Source organism: Phyllostomus hastatus, unplaced genomic scaffold (genome assembly GCF_019186645.2).
Source record: "Phyllostomus hastatus isolate PE091 unplaced genomic scaffold, TTU_PhHast_1.1 phas_contig_524, whole genome shotgun sequence".
Lineage (NCBI taxonomy): Eukaryota > Metazoa > Chordata > Mammalia > Chiroptera > Phyllostomidae > Phyllostomus > Phyllostomus hastatus.
In genome coordinates, this window is record NW_025333900.1 from 12924852 (window position 1) to 12945195 (window position 20344).

At 47.1% G+C, this 20344-nt stretch overlaps 1 protein-coding gene across 3 annotated transcripts in view; it reads left to right on the plus strand.

The window, feature by feature from the left end:
* Window positions 1-20344, plus strand: part of ABCA4 (ATP binding cassette subfamily A member 4) — a 129185-nt gene that overhangs the window by 85436 nt on the left and 23405 nt on the right. For 2 of the 3 annotated variants that reach the window (XM_045847200.1, XM_045847203.1), the window contains 12 exons: window positions 835-1040; window positions 1808-1856; window positions 5145-5416; window positions 6078-6202; window positions 6672-6770; window positions 7606-7792; window positions 12448-12542; window positions 14048-14080; window positions 15443-15548; window positions 15668-15742; window positions 15967-16136; window positions 17738-17915. In XM_045847200.1, the coding sequence (XP_045703156.1) occupies window positions 835-1040; window positions 1808-1856; window positions 5145-5416; window positions 6078-6202; window positions 6672-6770; window positions 7606-7792; window positions 12448-12542; window positions 14048-14080; window positions 15443-15548; window positions 15668-15742; window positions 15967-16136; window positions 17738-17915 (1595 nt within the window). The remainder of the gene's footprint in view (window positions 1-834; window positions 1041-1807; window positions 1857-5144; window positions 5417-6077; window positions 6203-6671; window positions 6771-7605; window positions 7793-12447; window positions 12543-14047; window positions 14081-15442; window positions 15549-15667; window positions 15743-15966; window positions 16137-17737; window positions 17916-20344) is intronic. The other variant, XM_045847201.1, reaches the window with a different exon arrangement.

Consider the following 20344-nt stretch of genomic DNA (forward strand, 5'->3'; position numbering starts at 1 on the left):
TTGGTAAGCATATCCTTGGGTGAGGAATAAAATAAAATAAAATAAAATAAAGTAGTAGTAAAGTAAAATTAAATAAATAAATAAATAAAGCAACGATAATGACACATGCTTTCTCACTCAAGATGCTGTTCATGATGACAACAGCAGCTAAGACTCATCTGCTCGCCAAGCACATATCTAAGTTTCTTTTCTTTTTAATGTGGACTTCTTTTTTTTAAGATTTTATTTATTTATTTTTAGAGAGGAAAGGGAGGGAGAAAGAGAGAGAGAGAAACATCAATGTGCGGTTACTGGGGGTCATGGCCTGCAACCCAGGCATGTACCCTGACTGGGAATCAAACCTGCAACACTTTGGTTCACAGCCCACGCTCAATCCACTGAGCTACGCCAGCCAGGTCTTGATTTAAGTTTCTTACATGGGTTAATTAACTCATCCAATCCTCACAAATAACAATGAAGTCGATGCCATTAGTTTCCTCTCTGCACAGATGAAAGGACTAGGATATGACCTGCCCAGTGTTACATAACTTGTGAGGGACAGAACATCTGATTGAACAAAGGCCGGGTAATGGCCCCTGCGGGCATTGCATGACCTCTCAAGTTTGCAGAGCTAGTTAGTGGGGGCATTTCTTTCCTCCTCCCCCTCCCTCTTAGTGCCCATCAGGAGGCCAACAAAGCTAAACATGGACATTAAGGAGTGTTACTCCTCCAAAATTTACTCCTGAGGAACAAAGTACCCCTTCCTCAAATGGGAACAAAGTGGGGACCTGGGCAAGCTCACAGCCTTCTAGGTTCAGGAAAACAGTTGCCCTCAGTATCTTTTTCTTGCCCTAGGAGATGTGAATGAGCTGACAGATATGGTTCGCCACCATGTTCCAGAGGCAAAGCTGGTGGAATGCATTGGTCAAGAACTGATCTTCCTTCTTCCGAATAAGAACTTCAAGCAGAGGGCATATGCCAGCCTTTTCAGAGAACTGGAGGAGTCGCTGGCTGACCTGGGTCTCAGTAGTTTTGGAATTTCTGACACTCCCCTGGAAGAGGTAAGGCAGAGATCACAGATACCAGAAGGCATGCAAAGTCTCACATTAGAGGGAAATTCTGGGAATGCAGAAAGCCATACATCCCCACCCAAGCACAGCAACTGTCTTCATTTTTCAGCACACTTCCTCCTGCCTTTGTCCATATGCACACATATTTTACGTAATTGTGGTCACCATGTGCATACAACCCTGTGTTTATAGAAGACTGTATTCTTAGATAAGAAGTCATAATGTATTTTCTTCCCATCGTGAAGCAATACCCAACAAAATTGATCTTGGCTTAAGCCCTGGCTAGGCAGTTCAGTTAGTTAGCGTGTTGTCCTGTTATGTCAAGGTTGTAGGTTCAATTCTGAGTCAGGGCACATGCAAGAAGCAAACAAGGGCCCTGGCTGGTGTGTCTCAGTGGATTGAGTGCCAGCTTGCAAACAAAAGGGTCTCCAGTTTGATTCCCAGTCAGGGCACATACCTCAGTTGCGGGCCAGGTCCCCAGTGGGGGGCGTGTGAGAAGCAACCACAGATTAATGTTTCTCTCTCTTTCTCTCTCCCTTCCCCCTTCCTTAAAAATAAATAAATAGAATCTTTTTTTAGAAAAGAAGAGGCAACCAATGAATGCCTAAATAAGTGGAAGGACAAATCAATGTTACTCTCTCTCCCTTCCCCTCTCTCTCCACAATCAATAAATAAGGTTTTAAAACATTGATCTTGGCTTAGATTTTTCTGACAGTGGAATGTCTAAACCAAATCCTCTCTTTTTTTACTCTTGACAGGTATTTCTGAAGGTCACAGAGGACTCTGATTCAGGACCTCTGTTCACTGGTATGGTGCCGAAGTTTACGGCTGTTTTCCTCACTGCCCCGCCCTCCACTCTATCTTGAAAATCTAAGGAAAAAGTCATGAAACACCAAAGTAGGCAAACACTCTCCATAGTATTTGTCTGACATCTGAATTACAGGGTTTTGCATTCTTCGTTCCTTTGAAGGGCAAAGAAAAGACAAATGGAGTTAGGTCTGGGTGGGAATGCTGGATGAATGGGGCCGGCAGCCTCCCTGCACCTGAGCCTCTCATCCCCCTGCCAGGTCGCCCGTTTCTGCCAGGTCGCCATCCTCATCTCCTCCTCTTATCTCTACCAGGCCTCTGATCGGCTCCTGTCTGCTCTAGTTGTACACTGCAGAGTCCTTGGTGATACTGATGACAGTAAAGACAACCCAGATGCTGGCTAGGATCCTCTGCCCCCTCTGAGATCAAGATAACACAATTCCGAACCCTCATTTAGCACCCTGTGGAGATTTGAAACTGTGGGGATCATAATTCCTGCAAATTCTGGGGGCCTCTCTTTTATATATGTGAGCCTTGGCATCAGCAAGCCTTTTCCATGATTTCTACCTAAACCCCTAAGCCTCTCAAAGCATTCAAGTAGACATCACTGTGGAGGTTGGGGGTGGGGGGCTAAGGGGGGGACAGACATGCAAGAGCAGTTACCTGCCACAGTACACGGGCTACTTTTGATAGAACAAAGAACAATAGCATCCACCCACACTGAAAAAATCTTCTTCTCCCTGGCCCCTCTCTCCCCTTCGTTGTCCTCTCTCCTGCACAGCTGTGTGGCAGTTCTCCTTTGCTGCCGTGGGCTCCTGCCACTGGTTACCTCCTTCCACATGGCGGAGCATATCATGGTGTTTTCTCTATACAAAAACTGCTTCCTCCCTGTGGGGTTTCTGGTGCTAGTTCTTAAGGTGATATGGTTTTCATCTTGCTCTGTAAGTGATCCCAGAAGTTTATTTATCAGCTATGCCCAGAACTTTCAATGGTCAAACTTTCCAGCCCAAATGTGCTCCAGGACCCAGGCAGGTCATGTGGTAGCTGAAAGAGGTGGACATCTTGGCAGACTGGGGAGAGAAGGGCAGGCCTCTGGAGGGGGTGGGAGCAGCTCCCCACAGGGCCCCAGGCTTGCTTTCCAGCTTTGCAGACACAGAAATGGAATTCTCTTAGCTCAGCCAAAGTCAAAGACTTACATTAACCAAGACCAGAATGAAAATATGCTAATTTATAGCAGAAGCTATGCTGGATTCCAGAGTTGGGGCCTCTTGTCTGCAGAGAATAAGTTAGTCCCTCTCAGAAGAATAAATTACACATCAGAAGATTGGTCAGCCTGGGCACAGAATGGAATGTTCCAAAGAGGAAGTCGAGGAGAGAGGTTAAGAGTGAAGCCTCTAAAATGAGCTCAGACCCGAGCTCCACAATTTGCTAACTGAACAGTTTTGGGTAAATACCTGCTTCTTTGTACTTCAGTTTCCTCATCTGCAAGATAAGACTAGTAATGGTATCAACCTTCTAATGTTGTTGAGAGAATTAAATGAGTTCATACCTGCCAAGTCTTAACACAGTGTGCAGTTTCTGATTAACATTTAGCAGCACACTGAGATCAGCACACTGATCTCAGCACTGACAAGTCATCTCTGACCTCAGACTTGTGTAGCGTAGCCCTCGGTACTTTGGAGGGCATGTGGCATCCAGTGTTTGTTTAACTGCCACCCGTCTCATGGACAGGCAAGGCAGAGATTAGTCTGTCTGTGGAAGCTGAGCTCACACCGATTGGATGACTTGCCTAAAGTCTCACAAGATTCTGAGTCTTGTTTTCTGGTTTTAGCTTTCAAATCTAGGACCCTCAATGCCAAACTCTCACTGCTTCCCATTTTCAGATGACTAAATAGCACTTGTTTTGGATTGGCTCCGTTTTAGAGGACATTTTCAGATCTAGTTTGAAAAGTCTAAAGGAACCAGTAGCTTTGTCCACTGGAGACACCCTCTTCCTTGCATGGTACCAAGGTCAGTGCCACTTCTGAAGAGGGTGGCACATAGCCAGTTAACACTAGAGGGCAGCAGAGCCAGGGACAACCTGCAATTCTAATTATGAACTTGGCTCTGGCTGGGAAAGTGGGCTTGCGGCTGGATGGGGCATCAGGAATAGACATGCAGAGAGGCAGCAGATGTCCAAAGAGAGGGGTGGCCACAGAACATGCCAAAACTGAGTCCAGATCAGGTGAAAAGAGACTGGAGAACTAGGACTCCAGCACCCTGAAGTCAACAAGCTTGGGAAAGTCCTTTCCATCCTGAGTAGCCAGGCCTGCTGCATTGCCGGTGTCTGAGAATGCTTAATAGGCGACCTTTGCACTGCCCTCAGCCTGGGGCACGTGAGGAGGGTGAAGAGAGCAGGTGGGACCAAGCAGAGGTCCTCCAGGCTCTCCCTTTATGTCTAACATGTTCTGCGAATGAACATTGAACAATGACGATAAACTAAAGCTTCAATATGGCTGATAATTTATAATAGTTCATAAAGCACATTCACATGTGTTAGCTCATCTGACCTTTATGACAATCCTGTAAAATGTCCTCATTTTCATTCTACAGAAGAGAAAACTTGAATTCAGGCCGGTTGAGCCACTCAGCCAAATTTATCTAGCAAGAGTCAGGGTTCAAGCCAGTTCTCCTGACTCCTAACTCATTGGTCTTTCCACCGCTTCACAGTGGCCGCTAAGATTTAGGAAGAACCAAGTCGACTCTGTCTTTTATATTTTTAAATTCGCAGGTTACACATGAACACACTTTGTGTTAAAAAATTTTTTCAAATAATACAGAAGGAGGCTAAGATCATCCTTCCAGCTTCAGCCCTCACCCCGTATGCAGCTCCACTGCAGGGGTGACCTCTGTCAGCAGTCAATGGGCAATCCTCCAAACGTGTGTGTGTTACGTGTGTGTGTAGGAAATATCACGCTTCTTTGTATATGGTGTGCGTGCTCTCTGACATAAATGTAATCTCATTACACATATCATTCTGCTACTTAGTTACATGTTTCCAGCCTCTCTCAGTGCATTTAGAGATCTCTCATTCCTTGTGACTACTATAGAGAATACTTGAGTCATTTCAGGTTATTCTGTCTATAAATCATTTACACTAAAAAATAGAATTTTTAAAAGTTTATTAACCTACCTGGTTTGAGATTTTGTTCTTTATTTAAATGAAGGGAAATCTAATGCAATAAGAAAAAAATAGCATATGAGATCTGGACTTTGTGGGTGTTTTTCTATTTATTAATTCATTCTCAGGCAGCACTCAGCAGAGAAGAGAAGCCATCAGCCTGCGACACCCCTGCTTGGGTCCTAGCAAGAAGGGTCCTAGCAAGGAGGTCATACAGACTCCCCAGGGCTCCCACAGTGACTCTGTGCAGCAGGCCCCTCCTGCTGAGGGTCGGCCTTCACCAGCGGAACAGGGTGGCCAGCTTAACACGGGAGCACGCCTCATCACCCAGCACGTGCAGGCGCTGCTGGTCAAGCGATTCCACCATGCTGTCCGCAGCCACAAGGACTTCCTGGCCCAGGTACCGCTGTGGGCCTCTGGCCATGCTCAGTGGTCCCTGACTGGGGCCTGCCCACCCTCTCCCCATCTTTCCGGACCAAACAGGCTTGAACACAGGGGTTCAGGTGTAGCAGTGAGCACCCTCTTTGGGTTCTGTTGGCTGCGTCTCCTCCTTGCCAAACTGTATTTTAATTCTTGGCTAACACAAAGCTTCTCTGTAAGTATTCATCCTCACTAAGCAGAGAAAATAGAATAATAGTGAGTGTGTTAATATTGCTATTATGTTACAATAAAGGGGAAAGTCATGTTTTTCTTCATCTTTGCAATGACCCTACATATCAAGATCATTGTCCTCATTTTTCTTTGTATGTTTTTTATTCAGAAAAAGAAACACTGGTTCCCCTCTGGCTAAACTCTGGTTCCCCTCTGGCCCACTTCAGTGTGCGGTGTCGGTCTACTCCGACCGTTCTCAGTGGTTGCCGGAACACTGTCTTCTCCCAGGAGCCTAGCCTTCACACATGCTGCCCAGAATGTTCCCCAGAAGCCTGACCTCCCACCAGGGCCCAGTTATGAAGCAGCAGGATAAATGTTTAAAAAATGAACGTATATGGCTGCATGTGTGTTTGTGTGTCTTTTGCACACCACTGCCCACAGTCCATGTTGCCATGTTTATTTTCCCACAGATTGTGCTCCCAGCCACTTTTGTGTTTCTGGCTCTGATGCTTTCCATCATCGTCCCTCCTTTTGGGGAATATCCTGCTTTGACCCTTCACCCCTGGATGTACGGGCAGCAGTACACCTTCTTCAGGTGCGTAGGATCATCACCGGAGGTCATCATTGGCCTCCATAGGGTGTGGGGCTCCTGGGTCACATGCTGCTTGGGCCCCCCACCCCCCGCTGCCCCGGGATAGTCACCAATGTGGCAGGGTGCTTGGGCTGCCATCAGAAAGGAAATCACCTGTCGCTTGGGAAAGGTGATTCCGAGTGGACAACTAGGATGGCCAGGAGTAAGGAAAGAGGAAATACAGTTTAGGAGAGTGGCTGAAGCTTCATTGTTGTGGGGCCCAGACATGATACGCCATCCGATCACTGGCTGTGCTTGGGGGGCTGCCCTCGTCCCAGAGAACTTACGATCACCCCACACATCATCCTGTGCCCTGTGGACACGCCTGGCATGTAGCAGCCACCCAATAAAACACTGTCGAGTTGCATGTCGGCTGCTTCATCCTTCTGTCCCAGTCATGTGCCCACTGAGTGAGCCCCCTCGCGTTGTCTAGCATGGACCAGCCGGGCAGCGAGCGGCTCGCAGCACTTGCAGACGTCCTCCTGAACAAGCCAGGCTTTGGCAACCGCTGCCTAAAGGAAGAGCGGCTCCCGTAAGTCCCTGAGCGCCCCCACTCCAGCGCCATCAGCTGCCCTGGGAGAGATGGGCACCGAGATGGCAGGGTGAGGTCAGCCCCGTCTCAGTCCTGCTCTGTGCTCCACGGACGCGGCTGTCCGTGACCAGTGCTCACCCAGCTTCCCGTGCACACCCATGTGCAAAGGCGCTCACTGCGTCTCTGGAAGCCTCTGCATCACCTGACAGTTCTTCATTTCTATAATTCCTGATATCAGAAGTTCCATACTACTTTAATTTATGCTTCCCACAACCTATTGGAAAGGAATCTGAACAAGCGAAGGAGGGAGATAGGGATTGTCGATTATATAATCAGACCAAGAGTGGCATTAATTATGTATGTGGCCAACTTTCAATTATTGCTACAAGTGTAGAGAAGGGAGTTTTAGAGGGCATTTGAAAGCCACCAAAAATCCTGGCAGTTCAACACAATTTTAACTGCTTCTCTCATTTAGTCTTTTTCAGAGCTGTTGATAAGGACCAAACTAGACTAATTTCAAACTTCTCTTTTATTTGTCATCTCTCAACAGCTAGAGCCACCAGAAGAGAAAAAAGAGATAAAACTGTCCACAAACTAGATCATTATTCCCTGGCCCCACACTGAGTCAATTAAAAAAACAAAAACAAGAAACAAAAAACCCTAAGCTTGATTTTTCTTGAGCAGAAACTAACGTCTAAGAGTGTAGACAGGAGTGCGTAGCTCTGAGGACGGGGAGGGAAGGCTAAGACGGATAAGGTTGGGTGCTGTTTCTCACTTCTGCAGATTTTTATCAACTTTGGAGCTGACTGTGAAATATTTTCTTGTCTTCTGTGAGGGAGTTCCCCTGTGGCAACTCAACCCCCTGGAAGATTCCCTCTGTGTCGCCGAATGTCGCCCACCTGTTCCAGAAGCAGAAGTGGACCCCAGACCACCCCTCGCCTTCCTGCAGATGCAGCACCAGAGAGAAGCTCACCATGCTCCCCGAGTGCCCTGAGGGTGCCGGGGGGTTCCCGCCCCCTCAGGTACCACGGCCCTCCCAGGGAACCAGGGCCCTGCGTCTGCCTGTGACAGCTGGGGCTGGGGAAGGTATCTTGTGGCCCCAGTTTCTGGCCAAATAGCATTTTAGAATGATGGTCGGGGGCAGGACTACATAGGGTCCCCGGGCCCTCCCAGCAGGTCTCCGAGGGGCCTTGTCCGGCCACTTGGGGGGGGTCACTGACCAAGAGCTCCGTTTCCCACTGAACACTCCCTGTGCACCCTAGTAAGAATGTGCCTTTTATCACTGAAAAACTACACACATCATGCATGTTCACTGTGGAAAAATTAGAAAATACAGATAAGTCAGGAGGAAAACAATCATTCTATCACTTGGAAATAACCACCAATAAATACCTTTGGGTTTTATCCAGTCAAACTGGATGATATTCAGAGCACTGTCTGGACAGCCGCCATCTGCTCTTACTTGCGTTATGAGCGCACGCCCACATCCACGTGCGTCTGCATCATCGCTTCTAGCGCCTGCGCACTGTCCCCGGTTTGGGTTTACTTTACTTAACCAGTCTCTCCTTGTTGGATCTATCGGTTTTCAATTTATGTAACATTATAACCAATGTTGCAGTGTCCATTCAAATGCATATGTATTTGCACACTTATTAACAATCTTAAGAAGCTTGCCACGTGTTGTGTAACTAACATGCGTGCACACGCGCACACACACACACACACACACACACACAGCCAACAGCCTATGCTTTGCAGAGACATTGGCAACCTTGGCTCCGAGCAGCATCCTCTCTCGGATGGCGTGAACTCTAGAATGTATCACAGCGAACCTCTCCTGGGAATTTCAGAGAAGTCTCACTCTGTCTCGGGTCGATAACAGCACCTCCCAGCTGACTTGTGCAGGGTGGGGCATTCGGTGGGCATCACCAGTGAGCTGCCCATGAGTGCATGACCCCCTGAGGGGCAGTGTGGCACAGTGGCAAGGGCACAGGCACTGGCATCAGAGAGCCACAGGTTGGTTCCTTGGCCTCTCTGAGCCTTAATATCCTCACCTATAAACTGGGGGTAACTGTGATTTATTCTATAGCAGTGTATGAGAAGTCAAGGAAACAATGTGGGTAAGGAAACTGGGTCACTCAGAACTACATTGAGCTGAATGAGGACAACCCTAAACGAACAGTGGATAAAATAAGACACACTGTGTTTCTCTCTCATGTGCAAGTTCAGGCAGATTCTCCATACTCCCTGTTTTATTTGCTCCTCTGTGGTAAAGAGGCCTCAGCCTCACTGGCCCAGGTGGCAGAATCTACTTTCCAGGCAGCAGAATGGAAGAGGGGATGGATAAAAAGTGAGGGCCAAGTGTGCAAATGATGCAGACACCGACCTGCAGTGTCCACGTCATTATGGATGAAATGAGACATTCTCTCGGACTACCAAGTCCAGTGGAGGAAAAGGGACAGCATGGCTTTTCTCTCAAGGGGAGCAAAAGCCACAGCCTCCGCCACGACAGGCCTTTATTGGGTTTTCTTCACCCATTAGATGATGGTCCTCATTTACTATGCAGAGGTTCACTTTGGGTGTTACAGAAAACAAAGGAGCCAATGCTATGAATCACATCACAGAAGAGGGATATTGCAAATGAAAAGGCAAAAGTGGTTGAACCAGTTATACTCATCCTTGGAAGGTTTAACATGGATTTTAGGAAGTTACTTTGCAGTAAATGTCCTCAATTCAGGGTGAGGGAGTTTTAGCAAAAAACAACACTCATAGTGGCCTAGGCACATTGCAGGCCTGATTCCCCATGGGAGAACCTATCCGTGGGCGTGGGTCCTGTGCATCTCCCAGTGGGAGCTGGGCCCATGCCACACAGAATAGTCTCCTACATGCATATTCACTGTCTTCTAGGGAGAGTTCAAGAAGCTACCACACAGCACTTTCTCTCACACATCATTGGCCAGAATCAGAAGTCAAGGGAGCCTGGGAACTATAGTCTCTAATCCGGGTGGCCTTGCACCAAACACAAAAGTCTGTTAGGATGGCACATAGCAGAAGGGCTAGAGAAGGTAGTAAGGCACGACTAAATTTTGCCACATCATCAATCATAGTTGCTGGCTTGTAAATGATGTGCTGTTTATGAGCATCTTGTCTTTCTCTTTTTTATATGCTAAAAGTGTATGCCTTTATATTTCTCAAGCAATATATTTTTCCCCTTGAATCATAACTCAGCCACCTCAGCATCACAGGGATCCCCAAAGAGGAACTCAGGGAGTTTGTCCCAATTCTCTGTTCCCTGAGAGAAAGCTGTACTTCTGCTGGGTTTGCCGAGGGCCCCTCTGGTTCCTTCCGCCCTGATGTATGTATGCAGCACTGGGACCACAAGTTCTCATGCCGGGCTCTTGCCCATGGCCGGGACAGAAGGCCAAGAGTGGCTACGTGGAGATTCATTTCACCAGTGAATCCTAACTTCAAGGCTGCTTGTCTAGCTTATAGAAACTTACTTTCAGTGGTTAGTCCTTGATCTCTGGGGGGAAATTTAACAGGCCACTGTGGCCAAAGCCCTGGAAACAGACAAATCGGTTCCTGTGATTGTTCTTTCACTCCTGCATTTCCTCATTGTCATTCATGTCTCTCCTGGGAGCAAAATTGAACATCATCAATCTGTACAGGAGCTACCTCCTCTCTCTCTCTCCTCAGCTCTCTCCCTTTCTCGCTCTCACTTTCTCTCACACACACACACATACATGCACACACACACACTCTCCCTCTCTTATGTTTATACCTAGTCACTCACACTCTCCAATTCAGCCTAGAATTAAGCCAGAGGTAGAGGTGCAGGCTTGGTGTAGAGGTAGTAAATTGCCGTCATCTGGAAAACGGGATGGGGGATGCAGTCTCCTACAGGGATGCACCTGTTCCCACATTCTTTACATGGTGGTGGGTCCTGAGGTGGGAGTGTTCCATCCCTGACTTCTAGACACATAGAGTTAAAGTTACAGGAGTATTTTCCTTTAATAGAAGTTTTTGAAAACAATTCATCATAAACTTCCCAGGCACCAGCAACTGTTCCAGGCTAGACTGCACCTAGGTAGTTTGGCAGTTCCCCTGGGTGCCAGTCTCAGCTTGAGAAGCAGGGTGATGGAGTGAAAAGAGTGAGGGCTGTGGAGTCAGACAGACCTAGGTTCAAATCCTAGGTCAACCCCCTGCAAGTTCTGCAACCTGGTCCGAGTTAGCGAACCTTTCTGAACCTCACCTTCTCTGTATGCAAATTAAAGTAATAATTCCTCTCTCATGAGGGTACGAGGGTTAAGGAATATATTATAATGTATGTGGAGCATTCCACACAGTGCGCAGCACACAGTGTTCTGCAGGTGCTAGTTCTCCTAGCACTAGAGAGAGGGACTGAAGAAGGAAGTACAATAAAGTGGGAAAGGAGGAAGAGGAGACAGAAAGTGTATAAAAATGAGAAGGACAGTGTGTGATGATGGTGGTTTTAAAGCCACCAAAAATTCCCTCAGCTACTTTTGGATGACACCCTCGACACCCAAGGTTCATAACTGACCTGAAACTAAACAATATTTATTCCCAAATTTAAAGTAATACTGCCACCTGGTGACCAAACCCATGCTCTTTAGAATTCTCCAGAATCTTTTGATGAACTAGCTTCCAGTCTTGGATGTATTTGGAAGGGGACTTGTAAATTGTAAGGTGCTGTTTGAATTCTTTCACTCCTGTCACAGATTTATTATTTCAACTATATGTCAGGTACTGTTCTGGGTATTGGGGACACAGCAGCTAACTAGTCAGCGAAAATTCCAACTCTCATCGAATTTGTAACACGTAGGGGTGTAACAGACAAAAACAAGTAAGCAGGTCAATTGGAAAGAAAATTCTGGGTGGAGACGAAGACGTGAAGACTGCACAACACTGTGTTATGATCCAGAATGACTGGAACTAGAACATACCTCTCTGAGGAATAAAACTGGGGCTGAGATGTGAATGGTGATGAGCCAGCTCTGTGAGGTGTCCAGGCCGGGCACCAGACACAGGGAACTGGCAAGTGCATGGCTACTATAGGGCGAGAGGTGAGTGTGTGAGAAGCAGGCAGAATAGGTGGGGAGGATGAGGAGGAAGGGGAGAGTGGCAGCAGGTGGGCTCAGAAGGCAAGGCGGGGCCAGCTCACCTGGGCTGTGCCAGCCTTGGTAATGAATTTGGATCAGATCCCAGGGTTTATTTGGAGTGTGGTAAGCCAGGTGACTAGGGTATTTGATTTACATTTTTAAAGTTCAGTCTGGCTGCTGGGCGGAGAATGGATTGTGGAGGGCCAAAGGTGGAATTAGGGAGACCAGTTTGGAAGCTTCTGTAGCAGTCCAGGTGAAATGTAGGTAGGGGCTTGGGCTGGGGTGGTAGTAGTGGAAATGGAGAGATGCAGATGTATCGGAGATTTATTTGGGAGCTAGAGCTATCCTATCATATCAATGAATTGCAGAAAAGAGAGGGATCAAGGATGACTCCCGTATCATTTACGTGGCAACTAGGGAGATGCTGATGCTTCACTCAGTAGCTTTGTTTCCCAGCAGATGAGTTCATAAATAACTTTTAGTGAAGAACAAGCAGCTTCACAAACTGGAAGGTCTCAAATTTCAAAGTAATTAACACTAATGTCTCATTGCCTCAGAGAGTGCAGAGCAGCACCGAAATCCTACAAGACCTTACAGACCGGAACATCTCCGACTTCCTAGTGAAAACGTATCCTGCGCTAATACGAAGCAGGTAAAAGGGCCCTTAATGCTTTTCATCCTGGGTCCCTAGAGAATCTAGTAACAAAGGATGGAAGATAACTTACTCTCATGATTTATCAACAATTGGGGCAGTGCAATTTTTTTCTTTTTCCTAATTTGAGGGCCTCATCCAACAGAAAAGGTGATTAAGAATATGCAAGTAAAATGCAACTCAAGTATAATTTTGCTTTTGTTTTGTTCAGATTAAGCAGTCTTCAAGATTAACCTGTATACTATTAAGAGTAAAATTTAACAGTATAGAATTTGTCTAATAATGCAGCCTCATATTTTAACTAGTTAAGAAAGAGAGACCAAGTTTGGAGACAGGGATAAATGAGAATAAAGGGGGAAAGGTAGAGGAAAAAGAAACGAGATGGAAAAATAAGAAGTAAAAAGCAGAAAGGAAAAAATTTAGACCAAGAGGGGACAGAGGCAGCAGCAGTGTCCGAGCGAGCCCACGGGCTGGCTGCCGGGTTAACCGCACCTGCCACACTGACAGAAAATGACCACCTGTGGTGCTGCCTTTTAACGTGCAGGGAACTCTTTGGTGACTGTCTATTTCTCCCAGCTCTGCAGCCCTTCCCACAGCCCCTGCGGGGAGGGACTGGCTCTGCAGCCCCTGTGAGAGCAAGCATTTGAACAAGAGCATGCTACCAAGAGAGCATCATAGGGAACCCTATGATCCAGTTCCCATATACTCTGGGGCTAAAATAAAACAACTGTCTAATTTTAGTAGTACTTTCAGTTGCTTCCCCTACCAGAGCCATGCACAAAAAAATAAATGGGCTCAATTAACTAGAACACACTGCAGGTGGTGAAAGCAGCTGCCGAGAAGGCAGGAAACAAACAGAGAATGCCAACCAAGCCCAAAAATAAAAGCAGAGTGCATGGAATTTATGCAATAATGGAATAAACAACAACCATCCCAGACTTTATTCTCAGCAGCAAGGTTGCAATACAGAACCTTGGATTTTGTGCTTGATGACAATGATAGTTCGTGGGCCTGACCTGTGAGCTCTACGGTTGGCATTTTTTTGTCTTCTATCTTGTCATTTTACCCTTGACTGGCTGGAAGTCAGTCTCTGAACTTTGGGCTTGAAGTAAGTCGGAATTTGCCCCAGGTGTGCAGGTGGTTATTAGGGCCTTATTTATGCAGGTGGGAGAGGGGAGGGCTGCAGACTTCACTCCACACTGGTACGATAGTTGCCACATTATCTGGTTCCAGATGGTCTGACAAATGACCTGACAACAGGGCCACCCAGAAAGCCCAGCATGTGGGATGTGACTTGAAGAGCCAGCAGTGGAAAACAGCAGTGCTTTTTCTGCCTGTGTATTTGGCTGGGCTCCTAGGCTGAGGTTTCCATGTTGCCTGAATATCAGGAAATGCAAAAATGCCCCTGAAAACTGGGACACCCCAGTGATTGTCTGGGGAGGAAAGTTAACTCCCCTGTCATGCCTGTGGTATATTCATTGTATGATTTTTTTTTTCACTTTTAGCTTAAAGAACAAATTCTGGGTCAACGAACAGAGGTAAGAAACTATTTTTATAAGAAATTAAAATCTCAAATTGATTTAAAATACTCCCATATAAACAGAGCCACACCTCGAAGCCCTGGAGATAGAATGTCCTGTATGTGCTCAGGAAGCCACACGTCATGTCCTGAAGGATGTGTGGCTGGAGACACCCTGGACCCAGAAGATGCCCCATGTCATAGGTCTCCTCAAAGGACATAGATGGGAAGTGACATTCCTGGAAGACTTGGTCCAGAGCATTCTCACTCAAGGGAGGTTCTAGAAGCTCCAAGGGAATAATAGTTCACAACACTAATGAGAGGACAGGGGACCTAAGCCCTGGCACTTCTTGGCCTCCTCTTTTAAGCCTTAGGGAGTCTGGCCCAGCCCTACACTCACCTCATGCCTGAGGCATCTGGAGACTCAAATGATTCCAGAGGTTTGGAGAATCCTCCAGGGATATTCCAGGAGTGAGCTGGCCTCCCAGGCTCCTTCAGAAATGGGCCTCTAGAATGAATGCAGAGCTGATACTGACTTGATTCCAAACCATAAAAGTGAAATCCAGCTCTTGGAATTGCTCCCTAGAGGGAAGTATGGATCCTCAGCTGAAGCAGAGAGTTGGGGGTAGGGGGAGTGCAATTTGAGTCCCTGAGAAGTAAAGTTCAGTAAATTAATTTTGTTGATCCTACCATTGAAAGGTTTTAAGCCAGAGCGACAAGCCCAGATCTGTGTTTGGGCAGGATCACGGAGCCTCCCAGAGCAGTGTGGAAGATGGTCGGGGGTCAGAAAGCCCCAAGGCTAGGGTCTCAGTTCAGGTGCTGGAGCTCGAGTGGAGGCAAGACCGTTGAGGGGCTGCCCCAGGGCGGGCGGGGCTGAGCAGCACAGGTTGGGCACAGGAGGGCCAATACCAATTGGGTTAAGGGGAGTCCAGGGCTGTCAGAAGTACAGGCAAAGCACAGAAGTGGCACAGGGGAGGAATCAGGGCTGGGATGGGGGCAGAGTCAGGGAGGACTTCAAAGAGAGGATGATGTGTGTAAGTCGAGGAGCCGGAGTGGCCTGATGCTCAAGAAGGGGAAAGGCGCCCCTGGGAAGCTGGCAGCCCTGCGGAGGTGTGGGTTGCCTGAGGAAGTGGGGAGGGGCTGGCTGGAGGAGGACAAAGGGGGAAGTTTGTGACAACTTTAACCAATAAAATATAATTTAAGAAAAAGAGAAAGTAAAACAAGGTTGGTTTGTAAAGTAAAGCCCTGTTGCTCACTAGTGCAGACAATTCCCCCCAAAGTACACATTTCCCTGCAGAAACTGAGAGAGCCACTGGCAAGCACGAAGCACCGTGGACGTGGGTCGTGGCACTGATCTGAGGCCTTCTTGTTCCCTTGTCAGATACGGAGGGATTTCCATTGGAGGGAAGCTCTCGGTTCTCCCCATCGCTGGGGAAGCGCTTGTGGAATTTCTGAGTGACCTTGGCCAGATAATGAATGTGAGCGGGGTATGTAAACAGCCTGGAGATTTGGCTAGGCCTTTCAATGCCGGCTGAAACAAATTATCATGACTGCTAAAAATGCAAATAAAAATCCACTTGCTTGTTCATTAATTACGGTTTTCTAGGGCCCTATCACCAGAGAGGCCTCTAAAGAAATGCCTGCTTTCCTTAAACATCTAGAAACCGAAGACAACCTTAAGGTACTGGCCCTGTGTAGTCTGCCCTAGAGCTGAAAAAATCACATGAGCTGGTTATTTTTATTTTCCCAGATTAATTAAATTCCATCGCATCTGTTGAAATCTAGCACGGAATGTCTTCCGGCTGCCAAACCCTTCCTCCTCCTCACATTCCTTTTCCTGAGGCTCATTTTTTCTTGAAACAGCTGTTGTTAGCACGGCCTCACGGAGCCCCTCCCGCCCTCCAGGTGTGGTTTAACAACAAAGGCTGGCACGCCGCGGTCAGCTTCCTCAACGTGGCCCACAATGCCATCCTGAGAGCCAGCCTGCACCGGGACAGGAACCCGGAGGAGTATGGCATCACTGTCATCAGCCAGCCCCTGAACCTGACCAAGGAGCAGCTCTCCGAGATTACCGTGTAAGCCACCGCAGCCCCAGCCTCATGACTTCCCTGTTAGCCTCTCCTCTCGTTTGGGACCCGAGAGGACTCTCACTAACGGATCCGCGGGGCTGGATGGCAAGGGTGTTTAACCGGGCAGACACGAACACTTGCCACACTCTGTGCACCACACTGCGTGGCTGGTCTTTCTCCTCGTATTTATTAGGGAAGTGAGTGTGTATTTGGTCCCACTCCCTTTTGGCTCTTGATAAGAAGCTGTTCCCGGAGCTCACACAAACATTCTCCACACCAGTATGCACAGTGACCGCTGGGAACTGGGAAGGTTCACTAAACCTTTCATCTCCCCGGCAGTGATTGTCTCAGATTCCGGTGACTCCATCTGATGGTCAGGCTGTGGAGATGGCGACAGAACCTTGCCTTCCTCAAGCTTCGGCTCTTACTGCACAGCTTCAGGAATAAAAACATCCATCTTGTGCAGCTTGTAGTATGTTTTTAGCCTTAGTTAGGGCAAACTCCTTCTGATAAGCTGTAGGGTCCTCGTTTTCCTATCCCTGTATACTGAGTGTCCTGAACACAGGCCCTCAGCATGCCCAGTGTCCCTGGCTGACAGTCGGCCCGGGCCACCCCCCTTCAGACGGCCTTGGGGCCTCCGCGGGGGGGACAGCAGTCTGTGCCGCCTTTGTTCTCACTCAGCACTGCCACGTCTCCTGTGTCTGAAATATGAAATGGAAGTCGTCTGTGATTACAAAATGGTATATGTTCATTAAATAAAAGAACACAGAGTTTTAAGAACTTATTATCTATAACCCTACACAGTTTAGGGTATTTCCTCAAAGCATTTTTGTGCATTTCCCTTTTAGTCATTTGTTCTCCTCTTCCTGCATGTGTGGGTCACACTATTTCCAATTTTATAAGGACACTGACGAGCACATGTGGCGCCTTTGTGGGAATTGAAGGTGCTTCTTTCTCTCGGTGGGCACTGTCCCTGGCAGGGGGTCATGGCTTGGATGTGAAGGTCAGGTTGGGTTTCAGCCCACACTTGGCCTCTGAGCCAGATGCCTTCCACTTGACCCCAGAAAAGGCAAAGAGAGACAAGCCCTGTATACTCAGCCCATCCTCTTTTCCATTAACTTATCATCATGAACATTTTCTCGTGCTATGATGTATTTCACGTTCTAACAAGATAATTTACATCTTCTAACAAAAGAAATAAATTTCATAGGCCATATGACTATCTACCTAAAAAACTGAAAGACTCTATAGGCAAATTATTAGAACAGATAAGAGCATTGTAATATATGACATTAATATAAAAACCCATTTCTATAGCCATCAATAAGTAATTTGAATATGTAATGAAGAGAAAGTTCACCTAGACTTTCATATTAAAATGGAACAATATTCAACATTAACATGGAACAGAAAACCCAAGAATATCCACTTAACCTTGACCCACTTTAAGACGATTGAAGGAAATGACAAACGTTGGGCTAGGGGAGGGGATTCTGGAGGCTGAGACCGAGCACTGGGTGAGCCTCCCCAGAGCCTGACTCTGTCTTCTCCTGCACCTGCTCCGCCTTCTTCACCTCTCTCTGCCTGTATCTCCTGTCTGGCTGCAGGCTGACCTCTTCTGTGGATGCCGTGGTTGCTATCTGTGTTATTTTTGCCATGTCCTTCGTCCCAGCCAGCTTTGTCCTTTATCTGATCCAAGAGAGAGTGAACAAAGCCAAGCACCTCCAGTTTGTCAGTGGAGTGAGCCCTACCACTTACTGGCTGACCAACTTCCTCTGGGACATTGTAAGTGTCAGGTCACAGTGCCTCTCTCCCCTCCATTGGCCTAGGGGGTGGGCCTTTGTGTTTACTATGATTGAGGAACAAGCAGGGTGGGGCTCTGGTACTGCTAGGATTGTCAGAAGGTGCTGCACCAAGGGCCTTGAGTGTCTGCTGTCTGTTGATATCTTAGAAAGGCACAGAACTAGGAGCTTCAAGCTAGAGAAGAATGGAAGGGTCAGCTCAACAACTGCTGAGTGAGGGCTCTGCGTACACTGCCCCAAGGTGCTTTCTGAGCCATCCAATAATTTCTGACTGCAGGAATGAGGCTGGCCGTCCTGAGAATAATCTGGAGCTAAAGGAGTAACATCAAGCAGACCTTCACCCTGTACCCTCTTCTTAAATCCTGCTCCGCCCCCAAAGGGGTGAGGAACTTCCCCTGTGGCAGAGTCACCAGATGAATATAGGATACCCAGCTAAATTTGAACTTCAGATAAACAATGAACTTTTAGTGTTTCACCCCCCAAATATTGCATGGAACATAGTTATACTAAAGAAATATTTTTTGTTTATCTGAAATTCAAATTTAACTAGGTATCCTATATTTTTATTTGCTAAATTTGACAACCCTACCCAGTGGTATTATTTTTCCCCAAAGGAGCCATACCTTTGCTGTACCAGTTAAGCCACCACGTTAGAAAAAAATGAAAAAATATATATTTAACGAGTCAACAGCAGACTACCACCCTTTCACAATCAGCACTGGAGGAGGCGGGGTGGGGGGATACTTCATGACAAGCCACAGGGTCGAACTGGCAGAAAAGCCTAGTTATAATGCAGCGGAGGTCACCGTGACAGCCGGCCTACTCTGGGTGTCTTGGGTAATGAGAGCCTCTGTTTTCTTTATCCCAATGTTCTGCGACTAACCCGAGTCCCACTTCATGTGACGATAAGATTCATTATGATGGAGACCAGCACAAACAACCTGCTCCACTATGACTTTTGATAATGATGGCAAACAGTGGGATTCCTAGAGACATAATTTATTTTATTTTACTTGACCTATTAAGAAGCCACCACTTAACAATACAAAACCAGAAATTATCAGTAGTACTGAATTCTTTCCTCTCTTTTCTGCCCATGAAAAACCTTCATGGCCACATGGGAGGAAGTCAGACTCTGCAAGCCTCACCCCGGACAGAACATCACTTCGAGAGGCCATACTGACCTTATGCTCTGAATATGGAGGGAGCTGGGCTCACCTGCACTGAAAGGCCATTAACGTGCTAGTTTTTTTCACTCTATTTTGTTTAAAAGACAATGAATAGAATTTACACTTGGGGCTGACCCAGGCATGTGCCTGGCTACAAACTGAGACATGTGAGCCAAAGCAGAATGTGGAGAGAATGACAGAGCGGTGTCTCGGGGGGAGGTGATACTAGCAAAGCAGACACCCCAAGGAAGGGCCAGAAAAATGGTGGTGGGACATAAGCAGGCTTCCTGATGCTCTACATTTAGCCTGGAATTCAAACTCTGGGATCCAGATTGTCAGAGCTCAGGACACTCGTTAGCTATGGCAAAAAGGCAGCACATGCCTCGGGGTCGTTACTGAGTGAATGAACCCTGTTTCTATCATTCACTCAGCATGTACATGATACCTTATATTCTTTTTATTTATACCGTGTTTTTTTCTGTGAAATTTTGAAACAATAGCAAACTTACAGAAATGTTCCAGGGACAGTTCAAAACTGTTTTTCAGAGTCATTTGAGAGTAACTTCCCAATAAGATGCCCCTTCACACATGTGCACACATGGGTGCACACATACACAGACACACACTCACACGCGCACACCAGCACTTCTGGTGTGACCAGCACTCGGGCTTCACCGCCGTCTAATCCCCAGACCCCGCTTGGGTTCTGTCAGTTGCCTGAATAACTTCGTTTACAGAAAAGGATCCACGTGTCTCTCAGTAGCAGGCACTGAATGCAGTTGTCCTGTCCCTCCAGGCTCCCCCGCCTGGAGTGTTTCATCAGTTTTTCTTTGACACACGTGACCTCGACATTTTTGACGATCACAGGCCAGTTATCTGGCAGAATGTCCTTCAGTCTGGATTTGCCCGGCATGTCCTCATGGTTAGGTTCAGGTCACGGCAGCAGCGTCACCTAGGGACGCTCTGTTCTGCTCACCGAGTCCCGTCAGGCAGCTTCTGTCTCGGTTTGTCTGTCACTGGTGGTGCCACTTCGGTCGTCTGACTGAGACGTTGTTCACTGAGATTCTCCACTGTAAAGCTACTTTTTTTTTATAATTAGCAAGAATTTGGGGGAGAGGTACTTTAAAGCTGTGCAAAATCCTGTTTGTTATCAAACTTTCCATTGATTCATTAATGTTATTTATAACTATGTGAAGTCATCTTTCCTGTGTTAGTCCATGGATTATAATCAGGTACCGTTATT